This window comes from Babjeviella inositovora (genome assembly GCF_001661335.1).
Source record: "Babjeviella inositovora NRRL Y-12698 unplaced genomic scaffold BABINscaffold_2, whole genome shotgun sequence".
NCBI lineage: Eukaryota > Fungi > Ascomycota > Pichiomycetes > Serinales > Babjeviella > Babjeviella inositovora.
In genome coordinates, this window is record NW_017566839.1 from 1,538,660 (window position 1) to 1,555,148 (window position 16,489).

General features: G+C 42.0%; 4 protein-coding genes and 1 non-coding gene across 5 annotated transcripts; 2 read left to right on the plus strand and 3 right to left on the minus strand.

Annotated features, from left to right (window-relative positions):
* Positions 1-8,690: 8,690 nt before the first annotated feature.
* On the minus strand, positions 8,691-11,890 carry BABINDRAFT_160258 (uncharacterized protein). The gene has a single exon (XM_019128135.1). The coding sequence runs from the start codon at positions 11,798-11,800 to the stop codon at positions 8,753-8,755; it is 3,048 nt and encodes a 1,015-aa protein (XP_018987382.1). The 5' UTR covers positions 11,801-11,890; the 3' UTR covers positions 8,691-8,752.
* A 516-nt stretch (positions 11,891-12,406) lies between these two features.
* On the minus strand, positions 12,407-12,492 carry BABINDRAFT_t85. Its single transcript has one exon. It is a non-coding gene; the product is annotated as a tRNA-Tyr (tRNA).
* A 1,311-nt stretch (positions 12,493-13,803) lies between these two features.
* On the plus strand, positions 13,804-14,354 carry ECM15 (Ecm15p; the record flags this gene model as incomplete). The annotated part of the gene is made up of 2 exons (XM_019132113.1): positions 13,804-13,845; positions 13,901-14,354. The coding sequence occupies 2 exons, from the start codon at positions 13,804-13,806 to the stop codon at positions 14,186-14,188; spliced, it is 330 nt and encodes a 109-aa protein (XP_018987383.1). The 3' UTR covers positions 14,189-14,354.
* Positions 14,355-14,478: 124 nt separating this feature from the next.
* HTB1 (histone H2B) lies at positions 14,479-14,914 on the minus strand (the record flags this gene model as incomplete). Its single annotated transcript, XM_019132114.1, has 1 exon — positions 14,479-14,914. The coding sequence occupies one exon, from the start codon at positions 14,912-14,914 to the stop codon at positions 14,519-14,521; it is 396 nt and encodes a 131-aa protein (XP_018987384.1). The 3' UTR covers positions 14,479-14,518.
* A 606-nt stretch (positions 14,915-15,520) lies between these two features.
* Positions 15,521-16,296, plus strand: HTA1 (Hta1p). Its single transcript, XM_019132115.1, has one exon. It carries the CDS (start codon positions 15,752-15,754, stop codon positions 16,151-16,153), a length of 402 nt encoding a protein of 133 aa, XP_018987385.1. The 5' UTR covers positions 15,521-15,751; the 3' UTR covers positions 16,154-16,296.
* Positions 16,297-16,489: the final 193 nt, after the last annotated feature.

The window sequence follows — 16,489 nt, forward strand, 5'->3', positions numbered from 1 at the left end:
TCTTGCTTAAAGCGAAAGGTAAGTTTCGCCGGTCGGGCTACATCTCTGCACGACCAGGAATGCGCGAAAAAGAAAAGAGAAAACGAAGCTATCTGCGGGTCGTCCAGGCGAATAACGATGGTTACTCAATTATTGCCAAAAAAATAAAAGATCCCGCAATGACTATTTATTTACAAAAGATATTAGAATGGCCCATAAGTTTCTCTCGGGACATACCAAAGAAGTAGCTAGCAAAGAGAAAGAAGGAGTTTCTTCTGTACACGCAGAAATAGTGATTTTTGGCAAACGTAGTAATGCTTTGGGAATATTTTCGGAGCTTTAGCGTGTACATCAGAGCGTCCGCTTCAACTGTATTCGCCTAGAAACCCGTCAAAAGCGATTGGTAACAAATTTCTCTGGGAAAGTGGAAATGCATTCTGCAGCCTCGGTTGCGTTGGTAGACCACAAGGTATCGCCTTGGATGATCGACCTATGTTTTTCGACGACTGGATAGCTGTAAATTAGAAATCCGATTCGGTAGGTTTTGGATACCTTTCCTTGTTGCTAAATACGACAACAAATCAAAAAAGTATCCTAATCGTTAGAGTAGGTAATCGATAAAACACCTCGTTAACTAAGCTCTTAACCACAGTATAAGTCCAAGGAAACCAAGAACATTCACTTAGGATACCAAGAATGCTCACCCAGGTAACTCGTGTCGCTGTATTGGGGCCTATAAGCTGAGACAGGAATAACCGGTGAAAATACGCCACGTGCTACGGCAGTCAAACTGGGTCCAGAATAATACCAACTTTTGAAACCCTTGTATACATGGGGTCAGTGGAGTCAGTGGTATCGTGTAAGGTATCGGGCTCAACCTATAAAATTATACCGCAAGCCAACTCTAAAAAAACCTGGGGCTTAAACAGTAAACGCCATTTGAATGGTAAACGATAGGAACAAAACTAGATATTCATAAAATTACGAAACCGCACGAAAATGTTATTCGGCAATCAAGTATGAACGAGATTAACACCTCCAAAGATTTAGAATTTGAATACCAATAGGAACAGGAACAAAGCAAATACGTCAAAATAGGTCGCCAGACATCATCTTAATCGACGACTCATAATAAAATGAGAGCCTATCTTTGATAAGCAAATTGAGCATCGAAATCAAAAAAAAAACAAACAAACAAACAAAAAACACCAATCCAAAAAAGATATCCAATAGACCGAATAAACGTGCTACCCGGTGCACACAAAGAACCATGCCAACTGATTCGGAGATCAAGAAAGGATTTCGAAAGAAGTTTCTTAAATTGATCGAGGTGGCCAGTCGTGAACTGCAAAACCGTACTTTCTCAGCCCGCTCAGACGCTAATATTACGCTAGAGGGTGCAAAATAAACAGTAAGCTGATCAATATAGAACAGCAATGTGGTTGCAACAAACAAAGGTCATTGAGCATTGAGGCTGGCCTTTATAAGCGTGGACAAGGAGGAGTAGCAGGACCAATAGCCATATTACAATATAACGGCAGAGAAAATTAAATCAGGGTAGCTCTTAAAATACCAAGTATTTAATAAGGCGAGACAAAATAAGATGAACTACAGAAACTTAGAAGCAATAAAATTGACAATCTAAATAAATAGTGGTGCAGAAAAACCGCAAACTACAGGCATTGGAGCTTGAAAAATTTCCCAACCTAACAAGATACACAGCGAGAAGAATTAGAGCTAGAAACGGCTCATCACAAGATGAAAATCGATATTAGCACAATAATACTCAGAAACCGCATAGATTTGGTACAATGTAAAAGGAAAGGTATTCAACCAGCCACCTCAGCTTACCCGTATATGCGAATAAACCAAACGTAGAAAATTCCAATCTCCCCCACAAGCCCTGAGCTTTACTCATAGCATATAAAACTAAATAGATAGAAGCTAGGATTGATCCTAGACACATATACCGATGATAGCGATTTAATAGTTGGCGTTGCATAAGTAAAGGAGCTCAAAGGTGTTAATTACAGTAAGCTAGGGTAGGGCGTGATATCACAGCGGTAAGTTGTTAGATGTGTAAAGCGGAGGCGAACTCTGACATAAAAGTAAAAACGACCTTTCGATTACCATCTAGCTGCATGTCACTTTTTTCATAAAACAGCACTAAACTCTCCCATGAGCAGGAGAAGAACTTGAATGCTACTAAATAACTCAAGAAAATCCAGGAACCATTGAAACTAAAGATTAAGGTTCGATAAATGCTATATCATTTGTGTTTCCACTACAAAGCTCTGACAGTAGACATATGTTCTTACAGCACGCAATATTTAGAAAGAATAGTAACCAAGCCACGAACCAGAGTGGTGAGTCAATATTTTAAAGTATCCAAGAAGCTAACAAGGATTCTAAAAGACGTCTAAAGGACAAAATGGATTCAAAGTAAAACATATACATCCATATTAACTCTTCGCACGTAGCTCAATCGGGCACACGGGACAAGTAACATCTCTACGTTGATGTGAGGCAGGTTTAGGCGAAATGTCGTTATAAACATACCTGGTATGAATAGTGGATGCTCAGCTAGATCAAAATGAGAGTCGATCGCAAGTGTTTGTAGCAAAAGTCAGACTTGGGTGGGTTCCATTCATCCTCCTCTTAAAAATAATCAATTTGAAAATGGCTTAAATATCAAAACACGACTTACTTTCAAAGCTGGTAGACCAGGAGTCTCTGGCAGGTATAGTCTGAATGAGATAAGTCAAGATATATTATTAGTGGGTTTGGATAACCGTCTGGGAAAAGAAAAACAGAATACGTGGAGTGAAACGATGATCAGATCGTACGCGTATATTTTGGAATAACCTCCCGGTAGAAACACATTAGGGACATCTTAAACGTCATAAGTAGTACCCAGTATATCCCAACCAGAATACTCCGTTATACCGCATACCTTCCACAACCTCCAAGTCATTACTGAAATGCCATAAACTTTTCATTTTGTAACATATATCATCACAGTTGTATACTGAAATATATGTTGACTTCTACTATGCAATTAATGTGTTGGTAACATGCGCTGCATAATGTATCCATTGTTTAAGTAAGTAGATATTCAATACCATATGTCAGCTGGTTACTTCAGATATAATAAGCGACTAAGATGGTGGAGTGATGTTAGAATTTGGGGTTTTGATTTCTGCTACTACTTAAGGTTACTTTGACTATTACTCCTTACCATATTTACTAGTTGTTACTCCTCACTTGTGAGCTTGCATTTCAACGACACTAAATCGGAAATAGTGGATACCTTTCGAGGGGCAATTAGCTTCTGGCTAATATGGTATTTTATTCAAATATTCGGAGGATCAGTACTCGGATGTACTATTGCTTAAATACATATATCCTAGCCAATTGTCCGATTATCCAATATAGTATAATGCGTACATATATATCTTTTCCTGAAAGCTAACATTTATACACCTGTAATAAGATAAACAACAATAGACAGAGGAAGAATCATAACAGATATAGAAAGACTCTCTATACTCGTGCGAATAGCGATGCGGGGTGATAGAGATAGTCAAACGGAGCCTTTACAGAGGTATCTGACAGGCGTAACTGTAGAACAGACAAGAATTGTGAAAAACAGAATGAAACCATAGGTGGATGTCATCAAGTAAACCTGGGGCTATATGTAGGTCTTTCGAAACAGTAACTCTTCTAGCTATCCTGATCAATATAGTTGGATCATAGACGTATTACTAGTATAGAATGGTTTGAAACACATGACAGTAACTTGACTCTGAGAGAACTACTAATACGCCCGGTTTTCCATGCCCCCCTCGGCATTACGAGACACAACTTTCGCATTTCAACGCGATAAGTTGTCTATCCACGCATGAATCTCTATAAGATAGCAGAACACACGTTCTCTTTATCTTTATCAAACATAACGAAGCATAAAGATACTTCGTTTACAAATGGTGATGACGCATCATATTTTGCGCTTCAATGGATCTCCTTAAACATCTTTGAGATCAACAGTTTACTTACTAAGTTACTAACCTTTTACGGGAATGGGGCTTTTAAACAGAGGCTATTATATAACTATATCTGTCTATAGGTATGTAATGCTCCCGTAAAACAGTGAAGGAGATAATTTGAAATTACATACCAAGTATTTGAACAGAGCATGAACTATAAGCCGTATTTATACCAACATATCTACTCTAAGACACCACACATAATGTAATACTCAAATAAATGATTGATACTTGCTTTGAATATTGTTCTCTTATACAAGAACTATCAGCATCATTATACTACTGAACTACAGAAGAACCACTATATTATAGGCTAGCAATATAATGTTAAAATGAGTGACAATAATGAATACACATAGGAATATCTCAAAGAAACATCGCACTACGAAGTAGATCCCCCTTCGAGAGTGCGAAGCTTTCCGAAGCAATACTGCTCATCACACTTTACATAACTGCACACATATCTCTGGGGTAATATCGTTTAGGACTAAGTTCTACGTACAATATTAGTGTACTAATCTCCAAGTCATAACTCTGTATGATAACTTTTTGTTACATCATATCAGACTCGTGAGGTAATATTCGATTCTTCAATTCAGTTCCGCGTAGGATAGTCTCAAGTATGGGTGTACAATGTATAAAGTACTCAAGGGTGAGTGCAACAGAGTCTACTATGGCTCATTATTAGTAATAATAGCCACAATATGGGGGAATGAAATCTCTAAACAGGATTCCTCGTACTCTAGACTGAATTACTTTGATACATATTCATTTATTGAGTAATGTATGGGGTGGAATAGTCAGTGAGTCCTAGATCCGTACAATAACACCTCACAAGGAGCAAATAATTATCTGTGGATAGTGTACATATAGGTACTTGATATGATTTTGGTACCATACGAAGGGATGCATCTATACAATACTGAATTTTAGTATCTTCCTTGAGCTTTCAAAATGTAGACATCTATAGTGATAAAAAATCAGCCTGCGTGTTTCTATACAATTTAACATCCTGGGATATTCGTATGGAGACTGAGAAATCCTTAATTCAATATCATTTGTATATTCAAGAATATGTAGTACACTTAATCCTATTCCAACATAATACTTATGTGTTTGGGTCAATAGTGCTATTTATTTCTCTAAAGAGACTACATGTTGATGATAATAGCCTTCTCGCATTAGTTTGTAAATTCGTCTTCATGTTTTGAGTTGGATGTCAAGCTAAAATTGTACTACGCTCTGCCAATATCAGTTGTATCTGATTATTGTGACATTTTCTCATATCTGGGACGTAATGATATATTAAGCCTAATTACCTATATAAAGATATGGGTTCATAGATTGGTAAATAACTAACCATATGCTTTAAAACGGTTTAGACATAAGCCTGACCTGGTCTTGGCTATCTGACGACTCTAGATTGTATATCTTTATACTCTAATAATAGTCACTCCTCACTATATTTGACACTCCTGAGGTTGTCTTCCATCAAACTTAAGGTAGAAATGACAGTTGTGATTTAAATAGCAATTATTCATATACGTATGTGCAAAGTATATTACTTTGATGACTCAAATTCAAACTTACCGCTATATAGCATTAGATTAATAAAATTTTAGGATCTTCAATAATTGTTTTTGCCGCCATGGTACAAGGTTTCAAGTCGTGTTCAGGCATCCAACCATTCGAATATCTATATAAGTAATCCACCAGCTGTTCGCCTTAAAGTATGCAATAGCATAGAAGTCTCCCAGCTGATGACTCTAGGATAATGACTAATACTAAACAATATGATAATAATGAAATAGAAAGCTCGCTGTTTGACAAATTTTAGAGTCAGTCTTCCTCCCCGAATTTTATATCTCTGAGTATTGCCTTTCTATATTCCTTTACCAAATTTGAGATTACTCCCAAGAACTACTCTTCCAGGCGCTATTTGATGATACCTAATGGATATATAGATACAATGAACGATGAATTCTTTTGCGTGCAATTGCATAAAAGTGTTGAGGAGAATCCAGGGAACTAGTAAGTAAATTTGGTAGGATTACACCATTGTACCTATAGTACTATTAGAATCTGTGAAGAGAACAGAAAGAACCGTTTATAAGATTATTTACCTCTAGTTTTTACATGCTAATCTATGAAGTCGTTATGTATAGTAGAAAGTGACTAAAATAGGCAAAAATTTAGCCAAGGATATAGGCCAGTTTCAGGAGGAGTTATAAATTGCAGTTGTAGGCCTTAGCCAGTTTTAAAATTACGTAAAGCATCTTAAATAGTCAACTGACTTGTGGTATTACAATGTTATTTATACTGTATAATACGAATTGATTTTGTGCATTCCTTACCCATGTCAACCATACTCTATGTTTCCGCTACTATTGTAGTGATACAGTACCTACCTACTTCTACAATAGTAAACGTAGGTAAGGGTCAATATTATTTTTATTCTTAACCACATGTGTCCTGTCAGGTGTTGGCAATACTCCTAGAAGGATTGATTCGTCATAAAACCTATTTCATGTTGTCTTACCTTTTCTTTGTTTATATGTTCATCCAAGTATTATTGCTCTAGGTGTAGTTTAAGAGTAGCGATAAGATTGTAGCATTTGATCCTAAATGTAAATGGCCAGTTCTAATACGAAATTGGCTAAACCTTGAATGTGGATTATTCACTCATATTTTCTTTGTTCCTGAGTTGAACCGCATGCTAGTTTATTTACGCACTTGCAATGATTTTATACGCATATCTATTGCTAGTGCTGCATCCAGGTGCTGTTTTGCTCAATTATTGATTCACTATCACCCTGTAAGAGGTTATTGATGTGATACACCTTTTCATGTCAGTAATTTGCACTTTTTTGCCTGCGTTTTATATCTCTGGTAACTTCGACCATGTTTTCTATATGATAATTCCTAGGGTAAGTAAAACTTGGCAAGGCAAAATAGGATTCCCTCTCGAATATTTATACTAACAGGATGAACGCAGGATCCTTTATGGGATCCCAGTGGTAAAACCCCGTTGTAATTGCCCTGTGGTTATTTTCTCCGAATACCAATAAATAAGGCTAAATATAGACGGATCTGAGACAATATGTCAAAAATATAAAAGTAGTGGAGTATTCCTTTACCGTATATCCGGCTTTTGTCTTAATCTTTGAAAGAGATAGATATCTCGCTCTGCGATACTTATTCACCCCGTCGATGACAAATAACAATCTTTCCGTTATTTGATATACCCCAACGATTTGTGTATGGGTACCCTTTTGTCCCGTGAAGCAATACCTTTTCATAATAGTGTTTCTATTCTGGTAGCCGTTTATGTTTGTATTTTGATGTGTTATATACCATGATTTTTATTTCTAGACCCCTGTTATGCTAATGAGCCTATGTTTCATGAGGTTTCTGTCTCATATCTCCTTCCTTAGTTATGTCAAAGGATACCTGTTCTCAAGGCACAGTCTTGGGAATTTTTTGTATTATTTATGTGATACGTATTTTACGAGCATTTTTTTATCTCCTTCTAATCGTGGATCTAATATGAAATTCCCACGGTTTTTACACCTTGATCTTTACACTTCATTTGATAATGACTCTGATTTTACCATCCTTGGGTTTTACGTAACCAGAGGTGGGGTTTATCCATCTGGATGATAGCTGCGTTTTATAGCGGCAAAAAATCCTACCGCCTTCTGCCTTCGATGGAATCATTTATGTTTTCTATTGAGTATCCTGATATTGATTATGAACTCGGCTTGGAACTTTTTACTATGAAATCACCGCGTATATATACCATTCTTTAGCTCTTCACTGTATTAACTTTTCCTCTTCCTGAGTCTGTGTGTTTGGAGGCCTTGGTTCTTGATATCATGTCTTATATTTCCGATAACCGATACTTGGCTAAATACTCTTGTTGGAATTGTTGTTATTGGAGTCCACGAGCTCCTGTGGGTTTCCCGTATGACGGCTAGATTTTGAGTGCTTTCAAACCTTTATGTGGTCTAAGTCAAATATCGCACCCCTAGTGTCCACTATGTTTTTATGTGGCATCTATCCAAAGTCCAAACTTCGAAACAGTATGCGTTATATTACTCTTACAAAGAGCGGAGAAATATAATTATATCCTTCTGTACCGGTACAGGTATTTGAACCATGACACTCTATCTGAGGGATTTGCGAGTTTTTATCGCCGAAATGATTCACGTAACATTACAAAATGATGGTGACACATTCACTTGATAGCACTTCAAAAATCCTTGTTCTGAGAGCCTTTTTTGGCCTTCGAAAGCAGCAACCTAATTCAGTGGTAAAATTTTCTGTTTCTCAGAAAGGTATCCCATGTTTCCCTTCACTAAACCGACGCCACTTTACTTTTACTTGTTGGCGTGCTAACCGCTTGAGACCCACCCTTTTCTCAATCTATTACTTTTGACAAACAATTCCCTTTTACATTCCATCTCCTGATATCCGGTGGCGAAAGTTCTAATCCCCCAGCGACCTACCCAGTGCCGAATTTGAGACTAACTAAGTGTATCTGCCTTTACCCTCCCTGACTTATGTTACCGGGTACCCGACTAAATGAAATCCCCGGAGGTTCGCTCAACCGCCAAGGTTGTTTCTTTGAACATCGCAACCTCTACTATTTTTTTTTCTTTTCCACTGGCAATACAAGGTTTAAGTCTTAGATATATCGTATTTCTATGTACCCTTTGTCATACGCCTCAAATCTCACTTTTTTTCTTATAGTACAATACCATGTCACCACCACTCTTCCAAATCGTCATCTTTACCGTCATCAATGTCATATCCAACGGCAATACCTTACCGTTGCAGTATATTTCAAGCCATTCCTCTGGAGGCTGGTTAAGCTTCATTTCCGGCGTTTTGCTTTCAAAGCGGTCGGTGATGTGGGTTAAAAGCTTTTTGACGCGTAAGGAGTGGGTCGCGTTCAATTTTACGTTGGAGTGGTCGATGGCTGGCAAGTTGTCGCCCTTTTTGGCACCGGCCTCAAGTTTCTCTCGAACGACGAAGCCAATCTTAGGCTGTTCCTTTTCAGGGAAACTGTTCATCAAAAACCCCTCACCTATCCATCGTGGAAGGCCATCTCTCACGCCCTTCATGAAAGCAGGATCGTCCAATCTCGTCTCCAAATCCGCGGCAGAAAAACAAAACAAGTCAATCGAGTTACCAAGACCGTTAAGGTTTTCCTGCACGATGATCTTGGCGGTGTTAGGCAAATTGGGAATGACCGGGGCCTCTACCGCCGCCAACAAGGAATCCTCGAGAGAGACGTCTTGGTGCATGTACTTCTCGCGCACTTCCGCGAGCATCGTGGAAATGTTGTCCTTGCTGATGTCATACTTAGTGCTGGCGGCGTTTTCGGATGAATCGCTTTTGCATGGATTACCATTCGGGGTGCCGGTAGGGGCTGGGACGGGTACTGGCGCCAGAGGAGTGGGGGCCTTCTTTCTACCAAAGAGCTTGAACTTTTTATCCCCCTTGTCGATGTTGGCCGTAGGAGTAGGATCCACAATCGGTGGGGCCATTTCAGTCTTTGGTAGGATGACATTCTGTGGGTCCTTCTTCAACTCAGTCAATTCATTGAATCTCAAGGCTTCGTCTAACTGGATTTCCTTATCCAAAAACGGCTTTAACAAGCTGCCAAAAATGATCTTGGCGAGAGAAACTCTTTCATCACCGTTCCGGGGCGTCTCACTATTGTAGCCGTCCCACGTGTAATTGGTAGAGAACTCGTCCCAGTATATTTCTGCGTCCAAGTACTGGTTCTGGTTGAATGAGATCACCATCTTCCCACCCTTGGTTTCCACTTTGCACCACTGCGGTACGCTTTCGCTTGGCTGGTTCTCGGAAACAAGCTTGTCAAACTTTTCGATCAACAAAGAGTGGCGGTGCTGGTCGTCGTTGGCGTAGTCATTCTCGTCAACCTTGATCAACGTGGCCTTTGTTCTCTTGAAGGTGAGCAAGTCCCACCAGAACACCTGGCCCTTGTTGGTCAAGCTCATCACGGTGCGTCTGTTGTTCAAGATAATTGCCTTGAGCAACGCGTTATCCGAGAGCGCCTGGAAGGATTCAAACGGCTTGGCGTTGAAGGCCCGGAAAATCTGCACCGGACACGGCAACGGCTCGCGGATGATGTCCACCTCGAACCCATAGAGTAAGTCGTCATCGGACTCTCCAGTAGGGAACGTGGTGAATTCCGTGGAGGCACCACCCATAGAGCATAGGAAAATGGTTTCAAACTCCTCCTCTTCTTCTTCCTCCTCTTCCTCGTCGTCTTCGTCGTCGGTGTTGTGGTTCGACCCGGAGCGCAGGCTCCTGTCTTCGTTGTTCAACTGCTGGTCCAAAGTCGTGATCTGTCCGATTCCAAACACTGTCATCCCGGGGTTCAGGCTCATGGATCTGATTGACTTTGCCCCGTGGAGGGGGTGGTGGAACACTTCCTCATCGTCCGACGACAACAAACTTGCCAAGTCGTTACCGGCAGCCACAGCCAGTACATCACCACCAGACTTGACCAACTCCACGTTCTTTGCCAACTGGTAATTCTGCAAGGCCTCTGTCCTTGGCAAAAAGTAGTGGTTGAGCGAGTTGTTGGTGGCGGACCACAAGGTGCCATCGCCCATCGCGTGGATATCCAAGATCCCGCTGCAGTGGTTGTTTTGTGAGACGATGGTGTGGATGCCTAAGGCATCATTGATGGCGGAAAAGTCAAAATCGCCCCCATCGTTCGACGCCTCAAAGAGTGACGGGTGGTTGTAGTAGCTCATGTCCGACATGACTACATTGCCGAGCTTGTCGCCCGAGTAGAACCGGTTGATATCACCGCTCACGACATCCGTCTCGTTCACGCACAACGACCACACCGGGGCGTTGTGGAACTCGAAGTTTTTTACCAATTTGTTCGTTCTGAGACACCAGAGCTTGATGGAGGAATCGGACGAACCGCTGAGAATGTACTTCTCGGTCAAAACCAACGCCTTAACCGTGTCCTGGTGGCCAGTAAACTTTCTGATCCCTAACGACAGGTTTGTGGCGGAATCCTGGGACACGCGGCTGTCTAAAAGCGCAACAATATTGTCCGGGCCCCCCGACGCGATCAAGGAGTTGTGCGAGGCAAGAGCGTAGATGGACCCGCGAGGGTGGGGATTCACGAAGCTAGTCACCTTTTTTTGCTTGGTTATATCCCAGACGGCGATCTGTTTGTCAAGCCCCCCGGAGACGATGATGGGCGAGCTAGGCGAGCCCTTGTAAGGGTTGGATAACGCCTTAACGTAGTCGTCGTGAACCCCCAATGTGGTGCTGCCAGAACTGTCCAGGACATTGGTCATTTTGATGGAGAGGTCCAGCGACGCTGACACAAGGAGCTGGTTGTGGTTCATAAGCTTCAAGTCGTTGATCCAGTCCGAATGGATGCTGTACTTTTCCACCACGTCGTAGTCCTGGCTCCGCGGCTGGCTATGCTCCATCCGGATGGTTGCATCTTCCAACTCGATGAAGTAGTCATCCGAGTAGTCAAAGTCCAAGCTGGTGGTTCTGGCAGCGATGGAAGAGATACGGTCATCCGTGGTGACCGGCTCGTCCCACTGCGTGACGGTTTTCGGTGACCATTGCAACACGCTGCCCTCACGTCCGGCCGTGAAGATGTCCTGCGAGTCTGGATTGTGCTGGATGGAGTTAACACCGAGGAGATGTGACTTTTGTTGCGGGGAGTCACCCAACACGATGGCGATACCCTTTTGAGACTTCATGGAAAGGGAAAATTCAATGGTTGAAGGCGCAAATGAAGTGAGAGGCAAACAACAGGCTGGAGGCGTTACCAATATGGTGTAGACAATGTGACTGAGGGCGTTACTAATATGATGTAGACAGGATGGCTGTCGGATAAGGTGTTTGTCGCCTGACAATAAGATTCCCGTTGTACTTTTCTTTACCCTCCGTTTTCGGCGCCCCCTCGTGCAGCCCGGAGAATGTTTCCCCGCGTAGAGACGTCGAGCTGTGTGCAGGTCAGTCGCTCACGGACAATGTTTCGGGGACGGCTGATGGATATAGTAAAACAGCTTCAATATCGTAGACCGAAGGAAAGGGACATTAAGGAAGTAGGTTCCAGCGGAGCGAAACAGGATTTTGAGCGTGTAGGTTTCAGTGGGATGTAAGAATATCTAGTCCCTGTACCCCATGGGAAATACAGCCACAACCCCGTGTGCTTACTGGGGCACACACAGCCCATCGCCAATTGGCTGAAATATGATCGAGTAGCATCGACATTCAGATATTGCAGATCTTGTGTCTTGGAGCAGATTATAATAAAGAAAAGGTTGCCGGTTCGTCCCTCGCAGGAGGGAAACGAAAAAATATCTCGGAAGGGTGATTCGAACACCCGATCTCAGGATTTCAATTTAACATTACAGTCCCGCGCCTTAGCCAACTTGGCCACCCCGAGTTATGGATGTTGGGACCTATTTTGTGGTAGGCATACCCCGCTGGGGCTCCACTAGTTTGCAAAAACTCTCTAGATGTTTAGGCAAAGTACCTTTCGTCAATATCCTTAAAGACTCCTAGGCCACCGAGATATCTGTCTATGCTAATACTCGCTCATACTTGTAAGCGGAAATGACTCATATGTCTATGTATCAAGCATGGCGGAGGGCTATCCGATGTCGTTCGATATTAACTTTGGATAGACCCCGTGGGTGATACATAGCGACTACTTACAAGAGTTTGCATGTTAAAGAGAATATATAGCCTCCCTCTAATCTTATATCCTAGCTGTTCTAGCCCGAGTTGCGTTTATTAAAAGCCCCTGTTCCTTAGCGAGGGTTTACTCTGACATTTCTCTTTAATAGGATCCTCCGAACATTGTTCACTATGGATACACAAACGAATGAGTAGTGATACCTTGCCTTTAACGATGTATAGTACGACTTGTTTGCCTCTTTCTGTTCTTTTTTCTAAGTGGTCAAGTTTCTGATATATGAAAATATTTGAAGGATTAAAAGGCTAGCTCTCAATTAATGAATACTGTCACCTGAAGCTTATGTTGGCGTTGGCCCACCGTAGTACAAACCAATGAATAATAGACATTGTTCAATATCAGTTTCCAGTTCAATATAACGCTTAGAATTTATTAATGGACTTGCAGTATAATAAAATCTAATTTATATTATACATAAATATTAATTATAAATATTAAATTTCAGTTTGATACATATAACAGGTGGGTACTATAATAATTTATATTTATGGGTAATATATATTTAACTGTCCAAACATACTGATTACGGTTAAGGATATACCCTGGGAAACTATACCTGTGGTATATCTAGTAGGTAATAAAGGATACTGTTAGCTAGCTAAAAGAGAATACTTTCCACCTGTAAGATATACGCGAGAGAGGGGTAGTCGGTGGCCTCATATACTGAGGCGGATACGATGACAGGGTATCCGCTTATCAGAGGTAATGGACACCGACTTCCGTTTAGTTAAATGGCATCTTTACTACAATACCAGTATAGGTATACAATTACGCTATCTGATATCTATATTGAGCATCGAATGGACCCCATTTATTTATATACAGGATATATCAGAACGATCCGTAGAACGCATAGTTTATGCTCTTACAAGGCTTTTCACCCCCCTCTATGCCGGCGATTTCCTGCGCGCTCCGTGATCAACCCCCACATCGAAAAGAAAACCTTTGTCATTACAATCATAATTTTCATACAACCCTCACAAATTAAGAATACCCACAATGGTCAAATTACACTGCCTTGCCGATATTTGCATTATTCCGGTGAGTACCTTTCCTGCTACCCTGAAAGTCAGTCAGCCAGTCTAACCTTGGATAGATCGGAACCCCTACGGCGTCAGTGAGTGACTACGTGACTGCTTGTGTCAACTATGTGGCTCAGAGCGGCGTCAAGTACACCCTACACAGTGCCGGGACCACGTTGGAGGGCGAGTGGGACGAAGTCATGCAATTGATTGGCGAGCTACACGAGTTGTGCCACAACGAGTTGGAAGTTGTTAGAGTTCAAACCGACATCAGAGTCGGAACCAGAATCGACAAGGCGCAAACTGCCGCTGACAAGGTCAGAGTTGTAAAGGAGAAGTTGGAGGCCAGGAATTCTCAGTAGACCACTTCCAGACGCCGTGCTAAGCCCCCGGATGGACAGCTAGATAGAGATATAGCAGACTATTGGTATCCTTTGGTTAGAACAGGCAATTTATACACGTCGTGAGCTGGGATAAATAATCAGTGTATAGTATACTTTGACAGTTCACACAGCTAAACTTGTAGACCAGCCACCGACGAGGATGCTCCTAGTTCCGCCACATAACAAAAACACAGATTCTCAAATTAAGCTACAGACGTTTCAAAACCAAATTTGTTGTTAAACTAATATACACGTGAAGAGAAGGGGCGATTACCGCGAAGTATGTTACATATCAACCATGGTCCGAACTTAAGCGGAGGAGGAAGAGTACTTGGTGACGGCTCTGGTACCTTCGGAGACGGCGTGCTTGGCCAACTCACCTGGCAAGATCAATCTGACGGCGGTCTGGATTTCTCTGGCAGAGATGGTGGACTTCTTGTTGTAGGCAGCCAACTTGGAGGCTTCGGTGGCGATTCTCTCAAAGATATCGTTGACGAAAGAGTTCATGATGGACATGGCCTTCTGGGAAATACCGGTGTCTGGGTGGGTCTGCTTCAACACCTTGTAGATGTAAGAAGAGTAAGTCTCCTTTCTGGTCTTAGATCTCTTCTTTGGGCCATCGGTGGAGGAGGCAGTCTTCTTAGCAGCTGGCTTCTTCTCGGCTGGGATCTTAGCGGCAGGTTTCTTTTCAGCTTTTGGGGCCATTGTGAATAGTTATGTAGGTTATAAGGGGTGAGAACCGAGAGTAGATTTGTTTAAAAAAAGTGGGCATTCCGAGTCTTTTATAGACGATCGAGCAGAACGCAGCCGGACCGAACGTGACAGGGGAAGCTTCCTCATGGACGGGCGCGTATTGGGCGGTGCACTCCCTGCGAGCGAAACCTGAGCACTTGCATGTTTTTGTTTACACTTAGTTGCGGTGTCTTTCGTAAACAAAAACACAGAAGAAAGCTGGCGCGTAATGGTAACCGCACGCATAACGCATTTTCCCTATCACCTTTCACCTTCAAGGTTAACAGAGTATACCACGGATCAGTATACAAGATATAGGGGATATTGGTATCATCCGATAGGAAAAGCACCAGCTAAGGAAGATATTCTACTAAATGAGAGGGAGAGAGAAACCAGATAAAGGGGTGACAGATAATCGTGTGTCCTTGATAAGTCCCCCCTTACAAACCAATACTCTGTAGCGGCGGTACAGACCCAAAAGGTAAACAAGCTGTGTCTGTCATGTCTTGTGTCTGATGTTAGGAAAAGTTCGCGTTTGCGTGTACTTACCATTACGCGCCAACTCTCGACTCACCTTGGTTTCTTTTTTTCCACTTAAACAACAACAAACAACAACAACACTTTGTATCCCGCAGCTCTACGGCCCTTGAACAGGTTGCCGGTCGCCGGCATATATAAGCTGCCTTCTCCCACCTTTCTGTTTCAATTTTTCCTCTCAATCTCTAATTAAATATCTGTTTGTTGTTGTTCTTCACGAAGCTTCTACAAACTCTTTTTTAAATTTCCTCAAAACACATACAAATACATACAATGTCTGGTGGCAAAGGTGGCAAAGCCGGTGGTTCTGAAAAGGCCTCTTCTTCCCGTTCTTCCAAGGCCGGTTTGACTTTCCCAGTCGGTAGAGTCCACAGACTCTTGAGAAAGGGTAACTACGCTCAGAGAGTTGGTTCTGGTGCTCCAGTATACTTGACCGCTGTCTTGGAGTACTTGGCTGCCGAAATCTTGGAATTGGCTGGTAACGCTGCCCGTGACAACAAGAAGTCCAGAATTATCCCAAGACACTTGCAGTTGGCCATCAGAAACGATGAGGAATTGAACAAGTTGTTGGGTCACGTCACCATCGCCCAGGGTGGTGTCTTGCCAAACATTCACCAGAACTTGTTGCCAAAGAAGTCCGGTAAGGCTGCCGCCAAGGCTTCCCAAGAATTGTAAGTGCTTCCCGCCTTACGCTCTTTACTTCTCAACTGATCCGGCCATGCCGCGTCTTCTGTACATTATTACTTTTCCGGGTTCTGTTCTAATAAGATGGTCTTATTAACCTTTTTACTTTTATATTCTGAAATATATCTGTTTTTAACGCAAACGTAGAACAGCTCGAATGATATCGAGATAGGACGGCTGATCTGAGCCATGGCTTAGAAGGGGAAAGTCTGCCGAAGCACTTCACGGGACTAGCTGCTTGTATATTCTCCTAGGATACGGTCAAGTAATATGAATAAGGCAGCAAATAACAAATGATTAACACCCTCTCCCATGGGTACCTGACCC

Bases quoted from the DNA above. Each gene is read 5' to 3' on its own strand.
- BABINDRAFT_160258 (XM_019128135.1), bottom strand. From the start codon at position 11,800: ATGAAGTCTCAAAAGGGTATCGCCATCGTGTTGGGTGACTCCCCGCAA.
- HTA1 (XM_019132115.1), top strand. From the start codon at position 15,752: ATGTCTGGTGGCAAAGGTGGCAAAGCCGGTGGTTCTGAAAAGGCCTCT.